Source organism: Hyaena hyaena, unplaced genomic scaffold, assembly GCF_003009895.1.
Source record: "Hyaena hyaena isolate Hyena2069 unplaced genomic scaffold, ASM300989v1 scaffold_105, whole genome shotgun sequence".
In the NCBI taxonomy this organism is placed as follows: Eukaryota; Metazoa; Chordata; class Mammalia; order Carnivora; family Hyaenidae; genus Hyaena; species Hyaena hyaena.
Genome location: NW_024080737.1, coordinates 650318 through 670583, shown reverse-complemented (window position 1 = coordinate 670583; position 20266 = coordinate 650318). Strand labels below are relative to the sequence as shown.

General features: G+C 36.1%; 1 protein-coding gene across 5 annotated transcripts in view; it reads right to left on the bottom strand.

The window, feature by feature from the left end:
* GMPS (guanine monophosphate synthase) overlaps window positions 1-20266 on the bottom strand; it is an 88054-nt gene that overhangs the window by 30572 nt on the left and 37216 nt on the right. For 4 of the 5 annotated variants that reach the window (XM_039236046.1, XM_039236042.1, XM_039236045.1 and 1 more), the window contains exons 2-5: window positions 18577-18758; window positions 14518-14632; window positions 7612-7709; window positions 2881-2984 (exon numbers count right to left, since the gene is read on the bottom strand). In XM_039236046.1, coding sequence (XP_039091977.1) covers window positions 2881-2984; window positions 7612-7709; window positions 14518-14632; window positions 18577-18758 — 499 coding nt within the window. The remainder of the gene's footprint in view (window positions 1-2880; window positions 2985-7611; window positions 7710-14517; window positions 14633-18576; window positions 18759-20266) is intronic. The other variant, XM_039236047.1, reaches the window with a different exon arrangement.

The following is a 20266-nucleotide window of genomic DNA, read 5'->3' as shown; positions in this document are numbered from 1 at the left end:
TTCAAAAAAAAAAAAAAAAAAAACAAAAAACAGGCAATGGAAGCAAAGGAATGGAAAGTCTAAGAAGGGATCAAAAAGAAATGCCTTTGATGGGCTCATTAGTAGACTGGACAGAGCTGAGGAAAGAAGCTCTCAGCTACAGGGTATCTCAACAGAAATAACCAAAACTGAAAACCAATGACAAAAAACACTGTAAAAAACACTATGGAAATAAAAAGGATACAGGTTAAGAAAGAAGAAATAAAAAGGATACAGGTTAAGAAAGAAGAAATAAAACGGTCTTTGTTCTCAGATGAAATGATCATCTATACAGAAAATCTAAAAAAAAACATCAACAGAAAAACTCTAGGAAGTAATAAGTGATTATAGCAGGGTTGCAGAATCTAAGGGTAATACACAAAAGTTCACTGCTTTCCTATATACCAGCAATGAACATGTGGAATTTGAAACTGAAAATAGAATTAGCACCCAAATAAATGAAATACTTCGGTATAAATCTAACAAAATATGTACAAAATCTATATGAGAAACCAGTAACTTATGACCACTTGTACCTCTATCACACTATACCTTACACTGTTCTCTCCTCTTGCTGCAATAGATTCCTAACTGATCTCCATACTTCTACATTTGACCCTTTCCTCTTTTCTCTTCATTGCTGCCAAGGTAATCCTGAAATTAAATTTATCCTTTGTTCAAAACTCTACCTCACTACAAGTAAAGCCAACAATTTCATAGTGGCCTCAAAGGACCTGTGTTCTGGCCCCCAAAACCTCCCTAACCTCATCTTCTACCACTCTCCCCCAGGCTTATTCTGCTGCAACCACATAGTCTCCCTGCTGTTCCTCAAACATGGTCCCATTCCAGGAGCTTTGTACTGCTATTTCCTCTTCCCTCTTCATGCCCCATAACATTTTATAGGAATGCCTTCCCTGAATATCCTATATATAAATAGTAACCACCTTAATCACACATATCTGCAACACTCCTCTTCTCCCTGTATTTTTTTTCAATGCACTCAAACACTAACACTTGACATAGTCTGTATTTGTGTTATGTCTGTCCCATTCCTCCTTCTAACTAGAATGTTAAACAGAGACTTTTCTCCAGTTTGTTCATCACTCTATCTTTGGCACCTAGATCTGTGACTGTCACAAAGTAGGTATACGAATATTTGCTGAAAGAATAAAAATACATAAGCCATCTACCACTGTTGATCTTTCAGATTAAATAAAAACATTCCAAGATGAAAACCATTCTCAACCATTCCTTTGTTAATGTACTAGTCTATTAAGTAATTGCAGGCAGATTACTCCATTCAGTTTATCCATGACAAATCTTTTTTTCAACTTATTGTGTAGGTGTGGCATTTCAAACAAAAATAACTTTATTGATAAATCTACTTTCTTCTACTGACTTCCAGGATTATTGATAATTCAACTAATCGAGTAAGCATGTCAAAAATCACAAACTTCCAGAAAATCAATTACTCTTCCTCAAAAAAGTCAAGAATAAAAATGGATTTAAAGCAAGGATTGGCAAATTTCTACAAAGGGCTAAACAGTAAAAATTTTAGGCCCTGATGGACACATACATACATGGGACACAGTACCTGTCTTTTATTATAACTCCTTAATAACATAAACCTCATTTAGCTCCTGAACACCCACAGAAACTGGCTATAGGACACAGTCTGCCAATCCTGCCTCAGAGAAATATCCTAAGTGCTTAGACTGGTATTTTGCAAATGTCCAAGATACATGCCCATATATACCTAAGGAAGGCATTTAAAAACCCAATTATGAAAAAAGCACAATAAACAAAATAGACCATTCTCAAATTTTTCCTGAGCTCTAAAAGCAGTGTCTTGCATCTGGAGAACTTTTAATGCTTGACATCACTCATCATCAGAGAAATACAAATCAAAACCACAATGAGATACCACCTCACACCTGTCAGAATGGCTACCATTAACAACTCAAGCAACAGATATTGGAGAGAATGCAGAGAAAAAGGATCTCTTTCGCACTCCTGGTGGAAATGCAAACTGGTGCAGCCACTCTGGAAAACAGCATGGAGGTACCTCAAAAAATTAAAAATAGAACTACCCTACAACCCAGTAATTGCCCTATTAGGTATTTACCCAAGGGATACAGGTGTGCTGTTTCAAAGGACACAGGCACCCCACTGTTTATAGCAGCACTATCAACAATAACCAAAGTATGGAAAGAGCCCAAATGTCCATTGATGAATGAATGGATAAAGAAGATGTGGTCTATATATACAATGGAGTTATTACTTGGCAATCAAAAAGAATGAAATCTTGCCATTTGCAACTACATGGATGGAACTAGAGGGTATTATGTTAAGCGAAATTAGTCAGAGAAACACAAATATCATAGGACTTCACTCCTATGAGGGCATTAAAATACTAAACAGATGAACATAAGGAAAGGGAAGCAAAAGGAATATAAAAACATGGAGGGGGACAAAATATAAGAGACTCTTATATACAGAAAACAGAGGGTTACTGGAGGGGTTGTGGGACAGGAGATGAGCTAAATGGGTAAGGGGCATTAAGGAATCTACTCCTGAAATCACTGTTGCACTATATGCGAACTAAATTGGATGTAAATTAAACAGTAAGTAAATTTTAAAATTTTAAAATAAATAAAAGAGAAAAAAATGAAAATTTTTTAAGTATTTCAGAGCAAACCAGTGACTTCTAAATAATCTAATATTGAATTCTTCATAAATTAATATTCAATCTTACATTTACAATAACTCTTAAAAAAATTTTAAGTGCCTTATACAGAAACATATTCTTAGACTTCAGATAAAGTTTTTTAAAATGAGATCTGCAAAGGTTAAAATTTTCACCTGCCACAATGTTTCCAGAACGTGCCACAACCTTGAATCCATCAGCTACTTTGTCTACACTATCTCCATGGGTAAGCAAAACAATTTCTTCCTTCTGAAGGCCCCTAAACATACAAAAAATAAAACACAACACACAGATATCTTAATTAAAGCTATGATCAATGGGATTTTATGCTTTATTTTCCAGCTTTATTGAAATGTAATTGACATATAACATTGTGTAAGTTAAAGATGTACAACCTGATGATTTGATATATATATGTATTATGACATAATTACCACAATAAAGTTAGTTAACACATATCACTTCACATAGTTACCATTCTTTTTTATCTATGGTGAAAACATTTGAGATCTACTCTCTTAGCAACTTTCAAGTATACAATACAGTGTTAAGTGTAGTCACCATCTCTGAACATTAGACCCCCAGAACTTACTCATCTTATCACTAAAGTTTGTTTTTTTTCCTTTAGAAATACTAGCTCACCATACATTTAAATCAAAACATTCAGAAACAAGTATGTAACTGTGCAACAGTGCTGAATTTAAGTTTATTCTATGCATTATAAAAAAAAAAGCCAAGAGCATTAAATCTCATAAAAGGTACTCTCTTGGGGCGCTGAGGTGGTACAGTCGGTTAAGTGTCTGACTTCAGCTCAGGTCATAGTATCACGGTTCATGGATTTGAGCCCTGCATCTGGCTCCATGCTGACAGCTCAGAGCCTGGAACCTGCTTTGGATTCTGTGTCCCCCCCTCTCTCTGCCCCTCACCTGCTCATCCTGTCTCTCAAAAAAATAAATGTAAAAAAACGTCAATTTGTAAAATTAATTTTTTTAAATTTTTTTAATGTTAATTTATTCTTGGTAGACAGAGAGAACACAAGCAGGAGAGAAGACAGAGGGGGAGAAGCAGAATCTGAAGCAGGCCTCAGGCTCTGAGCTATCAGCACAGAGCCCGATGCGGGGCTCGAACCCACAGACCATGAGATCATGACCTGAGCTGAAGTCAGACGGCCAACCGACTGAGCCACCCAGGCACCACATCAATCTGTAAAATTCAAAAACTGAAAAGAATAAAGAGAAAACTTGGTGATATAACCACATACATAAAAAATAATTTCAAGAAGCTACAAATTAGGAATTTCAAAATTTAACCTATTAGGATTTATCTTAAGAACAATAGGCATTTCAGAGCACTAAATATTCAGTAGTTTTATATCAAAAAGTAATAGTACTAATACTGATAGTGTTATCAGCTATACAGAGTATACATACATATCATAGGTTAAAACAAATATTAAATAATTAATATAATTAGTAATTGAGATTTTCAGCCTCAGAGTAAGGAGATATAAAATCAAAGGAGTTAGATAAAAACTCTATACACTTTCATTTTAATTGGAAATGAAAGTGTACACTGATTTTGCTTTTTCTAAAAGAATACATTTGACTAACTTCGTTCATTGAAAAGGCCTAGAAACAAAGACAATCCAGTAGCAATGTGGATCTCTACTTCTCATGCCAAACAAATTAAAGGCACGGATTAATGAAGATGTCACATTTATCAAATGCAACACGTAGACTTTCTCTGACCCTGATTCAGACAACTATAAAAAGACATTTTTTTTATATTATAAGAAAACCTGAAAGAGGATTGAATATTAAGAAGTAAAAAAAAAAAAATAAATTAAAAATAAAGCAAAAAGATAAACTATATTAAAGCCAAAACAATGTTTTGAGTTTACTAACTGCTGTCATCATTGTTGTTTACTATTAACGGAGGTGAGTTCCAGAATTTTAGAACTAGGAAGGCAGACAGAAAAACTAAACAGATCTTTAGATTTAAAACTTCTTGCAGAATCATACAGCATCATGATTCCTAAAATGGTTCTCAAGACTAGTCACTTGAGATACAGATGAATGTAAGCAATCTCTCCATTATGAAGTAGATAAGCAATGGATTTAAAATGTATTTTGGCATTGAATAGCTTCAGTTCGTAAAATTATTTTGAGCCACCTTCACTGTTTTATTAATCTTATTTTGAAAAATGAGGATCTTTGAACAGATACACTTATTTTTGCTCTTCCTCAAAATTAAAGAGGAGCCAGCCACAGCCAGTTTCATGTATAAATTGGGATTATGTCTCTATTTTAGATAAAAATAAGTTTGTAACTTGGATTTTAAAGTTTCTGATCTGTCCAATTTGGAGAACACTATTAAGAATTAATTGAGGCACAAATCAATGGAGCCTTTAAAAACATTATACACATTATGATCAAAAAGAATGAAATCTTACCATTTGCAACAACATGGACGGAACTACAGTGTATTATGCTAAGCGAAATAAGTCAGAGAAAAATAAATACTGTATGATTTCACTCATATGTGGAATTTAAAAAACAAATCAGATGAACATAGGGGAAGTAAGAATAAAGTAAGATAAAAATAGAGGGAAGCAAACCCTAAGAGACTCTTAAATACAGAGAACAAACTGAGGGTTACTGGAGGGGAGGGCTAAATGGGTGATGGGAATTAAGGAGAGTACTTGTGACAAGCACTGCGTGTTACATGTAAGTGATGAATCACTGGATTCTACTCCTGAAATCAATACTACACTATATGTTAACTAACTCAAATTCAAATTTAAAAAAAAAAAAAAAAGAACCTTATATGTTAATAAACAAAACAAACCCATAACTAAAAATAGTTAGCAGATAAAAGAAATGATAATAAGGAGCACCTGGGTGGCTCAGTCAGTACCTAAGCAACTGACTTCCGCTCAGGTCATGATCTTCTGGCTCCTGAATTGAAGCCCCTAGTGGGGCTCTGTTCATAGCTCAGAGCCTGGAGCCTGCTTAGGATTCTGGGTCTCCCTCCCTCTCTGCCCTCCCTCATTCATGCTCTCTCAAAAATAAATTAAAAAAGAAAGAACAGGGGCGCCTGGGTGGTTTAGTCGGTTAAGCGTCCGACTTTCACTTAGGTCATGATCTCGCGGTTCGTGGGTTCGAGCCCCGCGTCGGGCTCTGTGCTGACTGCCAGCTCTGAGCCTGGAGCCTGTTTCATTCTGTGTCTCCCTCTCTCTCTGACCCTCCCCTGCTCACGCTTTCTCTCTCTCTCTCTCTCTCTCTCTCTCTCTCTCCTATAAATAAATAAAAACATTAAAAAAAATAAAAAATAAAAAAATAAAAAAGAAAGAACAAAGGAAGGAAGGAAGGAAGGACGGACGGAAATGTAATTAAGTACTGCATCATGGATAGACTTGTACACAAATATATGTTGTACACTTGGAACTAATGTAACATTGTGTCAACTACACCTCAATTATAAATAAAAATAGACTTAATGGATATGCCAGAAAAAAAGGGGGGACACCTGGGTCTGACTCCAGCCCAGGTCATGATCTCAAGGTTCATGAGTTTGAACCCCACATCTGGCTCTGCGCTGACAGCTCTGAGTCTGGAACCTGCTTCCAATTCTGTCTCCATCGCTCTCTGCCCCACCCCCTCTCCTGCTGTCTCTGTCTCAAAAATAAATAAAACATTTTAAAAAAAGATTATATCTCAGTAAAGATATAGTAAAGATATAAGTAAAGTCTCTCTCAAAAATAAACAAGCATTAAAAAAAAAATCTTTTAAAAGGTAACTCTGTTAATTGACATCAGCCTGCACTTTACAGATTTAATGCAGTAAGGGGGAAATGGCATTTTAAAGTAAAAATGAAATTTAAGGGGCGCCTGACTGGCTCAGTCAGTAAAGCATGTATGTAACTCTGGATCTCAGGGTTGTTAAGTTTGAGCCTCATGATGGGTGTAGAGATTACCTAAAATCTTTAAGGAAATAGATAAATAAGAATAAAAATGAAATTTAAGTCAAAATGAAGTTAAGTGAGAGGGGCCCCTGGCTGGCTCAGTCTGTGGAGCATGCAACTCTTGATTTTGGAGTCATGAGTTTGAGACCCACACTGGGTATAGAGATGACTTTAAAAAAATGAAGCAAGTAAGTAACACTATTAATAGTCTACCAAAGTGAGCTTTACCCAAAACATGAAAAAAAACCCAAAAAAGGAAAGTTTCTAGTCTTTTAGAAAACTGAATGAAAACTCAATAATTTTTTTTAACACAAGCAGAAGATAAATGATTATAGGAAGTTATGAATAGCTCATTCACCTATCTTATAATAGATTAGAGCTTTAGCACCTTATCTATTATCACCTAGCAACAAAATCAGTTAATACATTCACTATATTAAAAGACAGTACACTAGGTACAGTTACGCTCAACACAGAGAAAGAGAGGAGGAAAACATAACACATAGTTAGTAATGAGTCCAACAATTTGGCTGTTTGTTAAGTACCCAGCAAAAAACATGAGGGAAGAGCGATACAAACACATTTGGTAGATACAAGATAGTTTAAAACATCATCGATTTGCCACACTTGGCACTAGTGTTTAAAATCAAACTCCAAAAAGTAAAAAAAGAAAACCCAGAAATGCACAGGTGTCTCTAAATTAGGTCGTAAGTGCCTGCCTTGTTCCTAATTAGCCTCACCACCACCGTCTGCTGTCCTGACACTCAAATGGAAAACCAATATGACAATTACACTGATGGCCACTAGTATGGCCTCATTATGATTAAGAATTACAGATTTTCTAATTCTGAAGAATAACAATCCCAACTTTAAATTAGGTGCTCTACTAACCGTTCTTATTCATCTAAAAATAGCTATAATACCTGAACAACGAGCATGTGTTGTCCACACTAATACTGAAGACTCCATCTTCTCTAACACTTTTTTTGTGCACAGTACCTCCAAATACCTTATTCATCATCTGTTCAAAAAAGAATAAATTGACATTAATGTAAATCAAAAGAAAATTACCCAGTCATTTTCTTATGCTAATTTAGTAATTTTTATTTCTTATTTTCAGGATATCTGCTTTGTGCCCCCAAAAATCAAAGAGTTAGATAAATATAGATAACTTGGTATTATCATATGAAATTATACAGTTATTAAGAAGAATAGTTATAAAACAAAACTAGATTAAAAATCTGATCTGAGGTTAATTTCTATTAAATGCAGATTTTCCATTTACTGTACTTTAATTCATCTGTTAAAAATGGAGATTTAATACTTACATCTGAGTTTAATTTAAAAGCATTTCATAAGGTACTTTGAGCTTAGAAAAAGAGCAGACAATAGGAGAGCTGTGGTATTAAAACTAGACAGGTATAAATTTTGCCAAGTGGTTGAATCTTTGGCCCCAAAGGAATAGTCTGAAAGCCTGCAGAAGGCTATGGTGTGGAGACAGCATAAGCAAGAATATCTGGTCTTTCAATTAAATGCATTTGTACAAATCCCATACACCTACAGACTCTTATTTCAAATGGTCTCTTCATTCTGCCCCTCCTTGTGTCAGTCTTCTAATTTGTCATTCACGTTTGCCCAACCTCCTCCCCAACACCAAATAAATACACAGATTCTTACAAGCACTATTTCTGACTGATGTAACCACTACAACTCATCTGGGTTTGTCTGTTCCAGAACAGGTGTCATAAGATATATGTAACCAAGCAGGTTACAGGGTGACCCAGCTCCCAACACAAAAGCAGGCAGAGGGCTAAATAAATGTTCGTTCTTATAGTGCACAGTGGAATATTCCTCAAAATCATCAACAAATGCTGCCCTCTTCATTCTCCTCTGAAGACATTTAAAATAAAACTTCCTAAAATAAAGGTTTGGGTTAAGCCCAGAAGGAAAAATTTGTTAACCCATTTAGTCCAGTATTTCCCAAACTAAAAACCCACATATTAAACACTTTCTGGAGCGCATTAACTACCATATAGTTTAGGAAACACTGCTACAGTCTAACCAGTCTCCTTGCCTCTAGTCTTGCCCACCTTTCAGCCTATATTCTAGAGATCTACCATTGTCAGCTATGATTGTGTTTGTCCATGATTAATTTCTTCAATGGCTCTCTACCATCTACAGCAGAGTTGGTAAACTTTTCCTGTAAAAAGTAGGTATTTTAGTCTTTGCAGGTCCTGCTGCCTCTGAAGCAACTAGGCAATTCTTGCCATTATTGTAGCACAAAAGCTATAGATCCACAGACAACATTTAAAGAAATGGATACGGCTATGTTCCAATAAAACTTTCTTCACAGACACTGAAATCTGATTTCATTTAATTTTCACATCACAAAGTGTAATTCTCTTTAAAAAAAAAAAAAAAATTATTCCAGGGCACCTGGGTGGCTCAGTCGGTTAAGCATCCAACTCTTGGTTTCGGCTCAGGTCATGACTTCACAGTTCATGAGACAGAGCCCCAAGTAGGGCTCTGTGCCGAAAGTACGGAGCTTGCTTGGAATTCTCTCTCCCCCTCTCTCCCTGTCCCCTCCCCAAATAAATAAACATTAAAATAAACACAGTTTAGAAAATTTATTTCAAGTCTTTAAAACAGTAAAAACTGGAGTGCTAGGGTGACTCAGTTGATTGAGCAACTGACTCCTGATTTCAGCTCAGGTCATGATCCCAGGATCATGAGATCAGCCTTGGCATTGGGGCTCTGTGCTGAGCATGGAGTCTTCTTGAGGCTCTATCTCTGTCCCTCTCCCTGGCTTACACTAAAATAAATAAAAATGAAAAATAAAAAATAAACACAACTATTCTTAGGTTGCAGGTCATACAAAAAGAGGCAATGGGCCAGATTTGGAGGCAGGCTATAGTTTGCTGACCCTCTGTCTACAGGATAAAGGCCAAGTCACTTATATTAATAAAAGCTTTCATTACATGGTCCCTATCTAATATCACCTCTTTTCCCCACCTCCCACCCCCAATTCTCTACTCCAGTCATTCAAACAAGTGTAACTGCCAAAAGAGACCATGTTCTCTCCCTCATATCTTCAGATTTCCTCACAGTCCCAGAGGCCTAATAAATCATGTGGCCCAAAGTAGTCATTAAAATTTGCTGAATGAAAAATAAATGCTTTCTTTTATATACTCAGTGAAACTTGTGCTCCTCTACCTCCTTTAATTTGCTATTCTTAATTAAAAGACAGCTGAATGATCAAGAAAACTAAAGTTGTTGAAACTTAACACAACTTAAAAGTCCACAAAATCTAAATTAAATGCTTTAACATAGCCAAAGGCATGCCCTAAAATTTGAAGTTATCTTACCTGTTGAGGCAGCTTTCATGTGGTTTGTTTTTTTGGGGGTTTTTTGGCACGGGGTTGGGGGGGCAAGGGGGCAGGGTGTTCTTGATTATGCTACTTAAGGTTGAAATGCAAAGAGCTGACAACCAGTTAAGCTTGTGTTTGTGAGAAGAAGGGATAACTTTACCTATCGTAAAACAATTGGCTTTCTTGTTAAATTCTTGTTTTAATATTCTATTTTGACTTAAGGAAAGGATTTTCAGTATGGATTCCTCATAACCCCAATGTCCCAAATACTTCAAAAGAAACTCAGGCAGTACTCCAGATCTACCACCCAATCAGATCAGCATCTGTCTTATTTAACCAGTTTTACAACAAGGTTTAGATTTGGGAGGAAGAAAGGGAAGGAAATTCCCTTTTAATAAAAGTAATTTGACAACACCTCATCGACGTGTGTAAAGAAACCAAACACTTATAATAAAGATGTTTCTTGGGATTAAAAAAGAAAAGAAAAAAAAAAAAAACAAAAAAACGGAAACCAAGTGAAATTACAACAGTGAAGAGCCAAGTCACAATCTAGAAGGTATCTGCTATATATAATTGGCTAATGTTTAGTATCCAACATATACAAACACAGTAAAATAAAACAATGTAATAGAAATATGGGCAAAAATCATTAACATGCTTCTATACTAAAGCAGATACTACTGGCAAGTAAACATACAAATCTTACAATAATAAAGAAAATGAACGCTAAGGCTACAATGTGATCCCATTTAATGCCTCTTCAGATAGGCAAATCAAAAAAGAAATCTGACAATGTTAAAGGCCTGGCAGGAATATAGAGCACAAGGAATATAGAGCAGCAGTATATGCTGCTACAGGAATGAAAACTGGAGGGAAATATTACTAGTAAAGCTGAGATTCAGCATTTCAATTCAGTTACCCTAGAGAAAAGTTAGAGTATGTAGAATGCCAGAAGACAAGTACAAAAATATTCATGGCAGTATAATCTGTAAGAGCAAAAAACTGGAAAAAGATCAGCAATACTAATAGTGAAATGTATAATTAATCTGTACTATTCAAACAAAAAATTCAGTAGTGAAAATGAGTAACTTACAATTAAATGTATTAACATGCAAAATTTCACGTATATAAAGATCAAGAGGCAAACTAAATAACATTATTTAAAGATATAAGCTTATGCATAAAGCTGTAAGGAAAAGAGAATGAATAATAAAATTCAGGAAAAGTGCTGCCTCTGGTAGGAAAAGAGAAGAGTATGCATGGAGAAAAGTATAAAGAGAGTTTCAAAAGTTGTACTAATATTTCTTATGCTGAGCAGAGGGTAATAGAGATAAATGGAGCAATGAGCAGGACAAACTTTTTTCTTCTAAAGAAAAGAATTACCAGAAAGCAATTAGAAAGGCTCTGACAAGAGAATCCCATGAATGGGAAAAGATGGGACACAAGACACTGAAATTAGTAAAATTTCAGAATGCTATTGGGGGCAAAAGTACACCCCACAGTAAGACTTTTAGTGCTAATCTTACCCAACTAACAGCCACTAAGAAATAGAAGTCAGTCCTTTATAGACAACATTATTAGCTAGATGTGTCACCTACACCAACATTTTATGGAAAGACAATTTTTGTCTAAAGGACCACGATCAGCCTATTCCATTGTCCTACTATGTAAGTTTAGAGGACAAAAAGGCAATCTGCTGTACACATTGAACCTGAGCAGGCCTGGCTCTGGCTACAATAAGATCTCTACTAAATAACAGAAAAATTAGGCCTTACAGTTATATGGAGGACTGGCATAAGGGAGAAACAACCACTAGCACTTAAATTAAGGCAACACTTTCCACATGTATTTCACTGTAAGTGGGTCCTGAGAAAAGGTATCTGTGAGAGTCTTCCTTACAGAATGTTATAATGCCTCTCAATCTACTAAAAACCATTGAACTTAAGTTGTGCTATATGATTAATATTGACTACACTAGCATGGGAAATCAATCATGTAAATACATTACATCCTAGTGTGAAGATTATATTAAAAAAAAAAAAGAGTCATCCAAATATCAACTAAATCAAGATGCAGGCTCTTCTAAGAAAATGCATTCATTAGAATACTATATAAGAAAATCTAAAAATAAGTTATTATCCAAGTCAAATTCATAATCACCAGTTGGCATTTCAGAGAACATTAACAGGGGAAAAAGAGCCTTTTGCTGAAAAATGCTTGTTGCCTAGAGAAGAAAGTAACTATTGTTGTAGCTTCTGTACCTTGTACGTCACATATTTTTAGTGATCAGTGTTTCCTCTAAATCAAAGTGGAAAACTATAACAAACAATTAGCAAGAAACGAAATCTGGTAAAGCTGTTTTATAGACCAATGATTCCTAATATTCTGCTCTTGTAATCAAGCACTGGAATAAAATATATTCACATTCTTTGCTTGAATAATTTATTTTTTAACTTATATCCAAGTTAGTTAGAATATATTCACATTCTTATGTGTTGATTCATATTTTTTTACTTTGCTAAATGCTCCAGAGGTAGCTTAAAGAAAATATACTGGTCTGCTCACCTTCTACCTTTTACACATTAGCCTCCTTCTGTATAAAATTCATATTAAAGTACAAAGGATTCAACCAGATTGTTTAAAAAAAAAAAAAGACTCCCTCTGTTTTGCCCACTTACTAAAATTTCAAATTATCTTCAATCCAAAAACTTAAAACAACTCAGTCATTGGAAGAAAGAACACATCATCTTAATTATTAAGCTACACAGGCAAGTAATCAAAAATTAATAGGCATTCTCAATAATCAATTAGGAAGGAACAGAGTATCATGGGTAAGTAAAAAGTATCTGAATTAACACCAATTCCGTCTAGTTAATCAAGATCTTGCAATTAGATTAATTCCCCTTGTATCCTGACCCTCTCCTCCCTTCCACTTTAGTACATGCTAAAGCCAAAAGGTGGGCAAATGGAAAAAGAGATCAAGACAATCCACAAGCAAGTGAAGCTAGTCACCGTATTTATTTGGCTATTCTCATCATAGCAGAGAATTCTAAGTATAACAAAAAGTATCTTGCTTCTGACATTACAAAAGTCAAAATACTGTAACATGTTCCTTAGTAATTACTATTACTCAGGGAATATCTTCCTAGCTAATTTTAAGATGACATGGTTATATAAGACACATTGTTAAAAATTATCTCAATTAGAAAATCATTTCGCTTACAAGCACTAGGGGTAACTTTTCCTAAATGTATTTATTTCTATTTCCACCTCCTTAGTAAATAGATCTTACTAAACAAATCATTCTAAGTTAACAGCAGGTTACTGGTTCAGTATTATCTTCCCCATTATCGTATTCAGTAATCACATTCTACTAGTCTAATAAACTTAATACTACTTAAAAATAAAGTAACCAAGAAAGTATCAAAACAGCCAAAATAGATTTCTAAACACCTAACTTATATAAGAATAGCTAATATCTAGACCTCAGTCCCTATTTATTCTTGGTTTTGATATAATTCCAAGATGTATATACTTATTAACAATACAGTAGAGACACTCGGCAGACACCAACTTAACAAAATAATCAAAATTAACACTGTCTGTAATGGTACACACAGACATCGCGTGCCTCCTAACTAGATGCTCTGAGGAGAACACAGCATCACTTCTGTGGTACTCCTGCCAAAAAACAACAACAACAACAACAACAAAAAACAAAAAACTAAATCTAACAATGAGGAAATAGCAAACAAACCAAAATTGTAGGATAATCTACAAAGAGCTAGAATATCTTTTTTTTTTTTTTTTTTTTTTTTTTCAAACTGTCAAGGTCATGAAAGAAGGAAAAGACTGAGGAATGGTTCCAAAGTAAAGGTCTGATAATAAAGAGACATGACAACTAAATACACATGGTCCTGGACTGGATCCAGGACTTATAAGGGGCATTATTAATGAGAAAAACAGTACAATGTAAAGTCACTCTGTGGATTAGAAGCAAAAGTGAATCAGTGTTAACTTCCTGATTTTGTTATTTGTACTGTGGTTACACAGGAGAGAGCCCTAGCCCTTAAGAAATACAACAAGTAACAGGACATCATGTGTGCAACTTACTCTCAAAGGTTAAAAGTGTCAATAAGGGAACTGAATGAAAATATACAGAAGCTCTGTGTACTATTTCTATAACATGTAAATCTGAATGTCTAAGTTTTTTCTTTTTGTTTTTTTTACAATGGGTGGTGTTAATGTATGCAGTAATACAGTTATTTTTTCTACAAAGTGATTTCCACTCAGGTCAGTTCTGCCATGCTATTGTAGCAATTTGTTAACAGTTGTAATATGCACAAATTAGCTCATACAACTAAATATCCTACACACTCTAAAGACAGAAAATACTAATATAGTACGAGTCACAAACAGGATAAAATTAAATCAACTCTTAAGGCAAATTCACAGATGTACCTGCATGCCATAGCAAATTCCAAGAACAGGCTTGCCAATAGTGAATATTGCTGGATCAAACCAGGGAGCATCTTCTGCATACACAGAATTAGGGCCTCCAGAGATGATAATCGCACTGTGGATTTAAGGTGGAGAGTCAGTGAAGAATCTCTAACAGCTGATTATTTTTATTTTATTTTATTTTATTGAGAGAGAGAGAGAGAGAGAGAGAGAGAGAGAGAGAAAGTGCATGAGCGGAGGAAAGAGGCAGAGGGAGAAAGACAATCTCAAGCAGGCTCCACACTCAGTACAGAGCCTGATGATGGGCTTCATCCCACAACCCTGGGATCATGACCTGAGCCATGGGTCATGATCTCTGGTGTCAAATCAGATGGTCAGCCAACTAAGCCACCCAGGCACCCTCTAACCACTAATTTTTATGCAAAGTCTATAGTCTCTCTCCTTTGAAGCACTGAGAGAGACTCAATACAGATTCAGGGATTCTGCTGTTTCCAATATATTATAGCAAATCCAACCTCCTACACAGCTTAATCATTTTTACTCTATTGCAATGTGTGAAAGTCTATTCATTCAATATTCAGTTATTAATAAGTACAAACGTCTAATACAAAAACGCTAATGTTTCTATCTGTGAAGATTTAGGGTGAATTTGTTTTGTCTTCTTCATTCACAAAGTAAATGAGAATGCTAAAGGGAGGAGGAAAAATACAGACCTTCTGGGACACAAAGGAGTAAAGCACGTCACAGAAAGACCCTGGATGACTCAAAGCAAGATACATCAAAGGATGACAGAATATGAATAATAACCTAACTTTTGGCTGAAGACCTGTTCCAACATTCCCAACTGTTTTACCTAAGATAGGGAACTAACATATGACTTTTGCCCATATGGCATTCTCTCAGAACCCAGTCAATATTACATCTTCGCTATATCACAATTTACAGAGCATTCTATGGGTTAACTTGGGAGTCCAACTGTTATTATGAAAAAGGCTGCAAACTGAGGCCTATGCTCCTCACATGGCCACTGATAAATCCAATTTGGCCTTCAGAATTCATTCAAAAAATTTAGAACATTTTAATATTGAAAATTTTACATAAAAATCTACATTTTGGGTTTTCTTTAGGAAGGGGGCGGGGGAATCTGGCATCACCTGAACTTCACTCTCACATGGCTACAAATACCAGAATCACAGAGACCTGCACCTCCAGTAAAGATTTAATTGTATAAGAAGCTGCTAAAGGGGTGACTGGGTGGCTCAGTCGGTTAAATGTCCGACTTCTGCTCTGGTCATGAACTCATGGTACGCTGGGTTCAAGCCCCACATTGGGCTCTGTGCTGACAGCTAAGGGCCTGGAGCCTGATTCAGATTCTGTGTCTCCCTTGCTCTCTGCCCCTCCCTTGTCTCTCCCCTGCTTCATATTCTGTCTCTCTCAAGAATAAACATTAAAAAATTTATTTTAATTCCTAAGCTAAAACTCTATAAAATATACTCAATAATCAAGACCCTAAAATTGCAGTATACTTAGTTTTATAAAATATAACCACTGCGGGACTGCTCAGCATCCTTCAATAATCTGCTAAACAACTCAGGACTGTAAGATTTTTTTTCCTCATGTTTGCTTATTTTTGAGAAAAAGAGAGACAGTGTTAGCAAGGGCAGGGGCAGCAGAGAGAGAGGGAGACACAGAATCCAAAGTAGGCTCCAGGCTCTGAGCTGTCAGCACAGACCCCAACACGGGGCTCAAACTCATAAGCTGTGAGATCATGGCCTGAGTAAAGTTGGCCACTTAATGGACTGAGCCACCCAGGTGCTCCAGGACTGTAAGATTCTTTTTTTTTTTTTTTTAAACTTTTTTTAAATATATTTTTTATTTATTTCTAGGAGAGAGAGAGAGAGAGAGAGAGAGCGTGAGCAGGGGAGGGTCAGAGAGAGAGGGAGTCACAGACTGAAACAGGCTCCAGGCTCTGAGCTGGCAGTCAGCACAGAGCCCGACGCGGGGCTCGAACCCACGAACCGCGAGATCATGACCTAAGCGAAAGTCGGACGCTTAACCGACTAAGCCACCCAGGCGCCCCTAGGACTGTAAGATTCTTAATACTATTAACAAGAATAGACAATGGACTTAGTCAAAGATGAAACACAAGGAGTATTTAAGCCAATTATGAAAATTCTTATCTCAATAACTCTCAAGAAGAGCTAATCATTCTGAGTCTTAAATTTCTACCCTGCAATTATTTTGAAACTAACTTGCAATTACAAAGCCCAATAAACCATAAGGCATTCCAGATACCAATTTTATGTATCAAGCAGGTCTAGCTTACAAAAACAAGAAGGTTAAGAGGTCTCCTCTGTCACAGTACTAACATTCTAGGAAAAGGGTGATCAAATAGATCTCTCAGCAGACAGGATTACAGTAATCAAAGCCACAGTGCTATAGTTCCTATACTCCTACAAAGAAAGAACCTCTGGACATAAGCAAGACTTAGGAATCGCTTGTGATCAGGGGGCAGGAAAAACAATTAACATTCTATTGCCAAGGATTTGGCTATCATATTTTTAAACTAAGACTAGGTTAGCTTGTTGGAGATTTTTTTGTTTGTTTTGGGTGAAGGGAATGAAGGAGCCTAGTTAGATATGACAGAGAATTCAGAATTCTTGCACCATTTTTTTTGATTCCCTAAAACTGGTTCTCACTGGCATACAGAGACTGTTCCATTAGATAAACTCAAGGGTCCCTTCTTAATCTAAAAATTCTACAGTTTAAAATATAGTTTTATCTATATTCTAAGACTAGTACAGAGTTAAATTTAAACCTGTCTATTCTGATGTCCAATTCATTCTATTTCAGAAATAAAAATCACAGGAATAACATATCTGTGAAGTCTTTAAAAGTTAAACATTTCTCTCATGGAAAAAATGTTTTTAAGATAAATTAAACATCTTGTATTTTGGAGGAAACATAGCAATCATGTTTTAGAGCCGATTAAGGTTACAAATTGCAGTTCCTTGCTTCTGGCAACACTTTTAATAAGGGAAAAAAACATTAATTACATGAGAAAAGGCATAGCATTAACCAGAAATTGTTAAAAGGAAGAGACTATAGAGAAGCTGGCTGTCATTTTGACTAGTTCTGAGCATATAAGCTGTTGAGCCAGACCTTATATTAGACTTGAGAAATCTTCATATTTTAGAAACTTAAGTCTTTTGGGATAGGAAGCAAGAGAGACTCATTGGACACAGAATTCTTCTCATTTAGGTATTCTAGCCACAGTATACATTCCTTTGATCAAATGCTCTGGGATGAATGAAAGAATGACCATAATAGCCAAATACAAGTATGACCCCAAAATCCTATAAAATATAAAATATTCTAAGGAAAAGTTCTTGTAACTATGCAATTAAAATTAAGGCAATCTTTGGGGCATCTGGGTGGCTCAGTCAGTTGAGCATCTGACTTTGGCTCAGGTCATGATCTCACGGTTTGTGAGTTCGAGGCCCGAATCGGGCTCTGTGCGGACAGCTCAGAGTCTGGAGCCTGCTTCAGATTGTGTCTCCCTCTCACTGTGTCTTCCCATGATCATGCTCTGTCTCTGTCTCTCGATGGTAAATAAACGTTAAAGAATAATAATAAAAAAAATAAATTAAGGCAATCTTTTTAACTAAAAAAGAAAATTAAGGTGACTTAGTCAGTAAAGCATCCAACTTTGCATCTGGTCATGATTTCATGGATTGTGAGTTTGAGCCCCACACTGGGCTCTCTGCTGTCAACACAGAGCCAGCTTTGAATCCTCTGTCCCCTTCTCTCCGTCCCTCCCCTACCTCTGCACGCGCTCTCTCAAAAATAAACATTAAAAATAAATAAAAATAAAATACAAATATGGTTTTTCAAAGAAAAATTTCCTTTAATTTTTTAAAAATCAGAACCATGGAAAATTTCTTGTAAAACCACTGCATGTCTTATATTCATTCAAAAAATTCACTGCCTAAGCAAATTAATAAAAATCTCCTACAATCTAAGCTCAATCTCCTTAGAAAACATAAGTGAAAAGTCTACCGGAATCCTTGCTCTTTTATAGCAAATGCTGGTGTTTCCAAGGGGAAGATTTCCGACTGCACGAACAGTTCTCGCACTCTTCGGTCTATGACTTTCCCGTACTGGGCACCAGCATCCAGAATGACAACAGCTCCTTCATAGTGGTGGCGGCCGTCCTTAAGGTCTCCTCCAGCATTCTCCAGCTGCAATTATTAAGACAAAGGTCTGCTTAATTATGAAAAGTAGAGCTACCTTTAAAACCAAGGGTCACTGTCAGCTCCAAAAACAGAAACAAAAAATTTAGGGCTTTGCCAATTCAAAGCACTTTTTTTTTTTATTTTTTTTAATGTTTTATTTATTTCTGAGAGAGAGAGCGAGAGAGAGCGCGAATGTGAGCAGGGGAGGGGCAGAGAGAGAGGGAGATACAGAATCTGAAGCAGGCTCCAGGCTCTAAGCTAGCTGTCAGCACAGAGCCCGACGTGGGGCTCAAACCCACGAACCGAACCGTGAAATCATGACCTGAGCTTAACTGACTGAGCCACTCAGGTGGCCCTCAAAGCACTTTTTTTAAAGGGAAGATTTTTAAGGTCGCCTAGGTGGCTCAGTAGGTTAAACGTCCGACTTTGGCTCAGGTCATCTCACAGTTCTTGAGTTCAAGCTCCACATCGGGCTCTGCACAGACAGCCTAGAGCCTAGAGCCTGCTTCAGATTCTGTCTCCTGCTCTTTCTGCCCCGCCCCCTTTCTCTCTCTCAAATAAAACATAAAAAAAAATTTAAGGGGAAGATTTTTATACATATCCATACATGGGCACACATAAACACTTTAATAGAGGCTACCATTTATTGGCTACCTGATATAACCACTTTACATATAAATGTATTAAGTGTGTTGTTATCTAATACAGTGGGCATACAACTCAGCTGTGCCAAAATACAGTCCTGGTTTATGCCTGTTACACTGGTATTATTAGGAGTGCCTTCTTTGAATCTCAAAAGCATCCTAGCTTGAACAATAAATAATTATATGGTCACCCTATCTAACAGTCACAGCAGTCCTATGAGGGATTTTCTGATGAGGAACTGAAAGTTTGCTGCCAGAGTACAACATGCTCAAACTCACTTCATCAGGACTTTTTTTGTATTACCTGAGGAAATGCTATATATGTACATCTAGCCCTTAACAATAAAATTGTGTTAAGTTTTTTAACCTTATGTCTATCAAGTATACATTGATTACACTTTTCTAGAAAGCAACCTGGCAAAATGTAAAATTTTTAACTATATCTGCTGAAATAGTTACGTGGAACTGGCTTCAAATAATGCAGGAGTAGGTGGGTATGCACGAAACAAGACTGCCTATGCACTGAAATCATTGAAGTTAGATGATAAGTACACAGTGTTCATTTTAGTCCAGTCTCTATTCTGTTTTTGTACATTTCACATAAGAAAAAACTAAAAGCTGTGTTTTTACTCTGGAAATCCACTTGTAGGAAGCATATTAAAATGTTTTTTTAATCCCATTTTAAAATACTTTATCAAGTAAAAGAATGTTATGTGCATGTATGAAAAAGAACATATGAACATAATAGGGACAGCTTTACACAAAAATATTAACAGAGGTTATATCTGAGTAATGAGCAATAGTGACTTAAAATTTTATTTCCTGGGGTGCCTCAGTGGTTCAGTCAGTTAAGTGAAATCCTGATTTCAG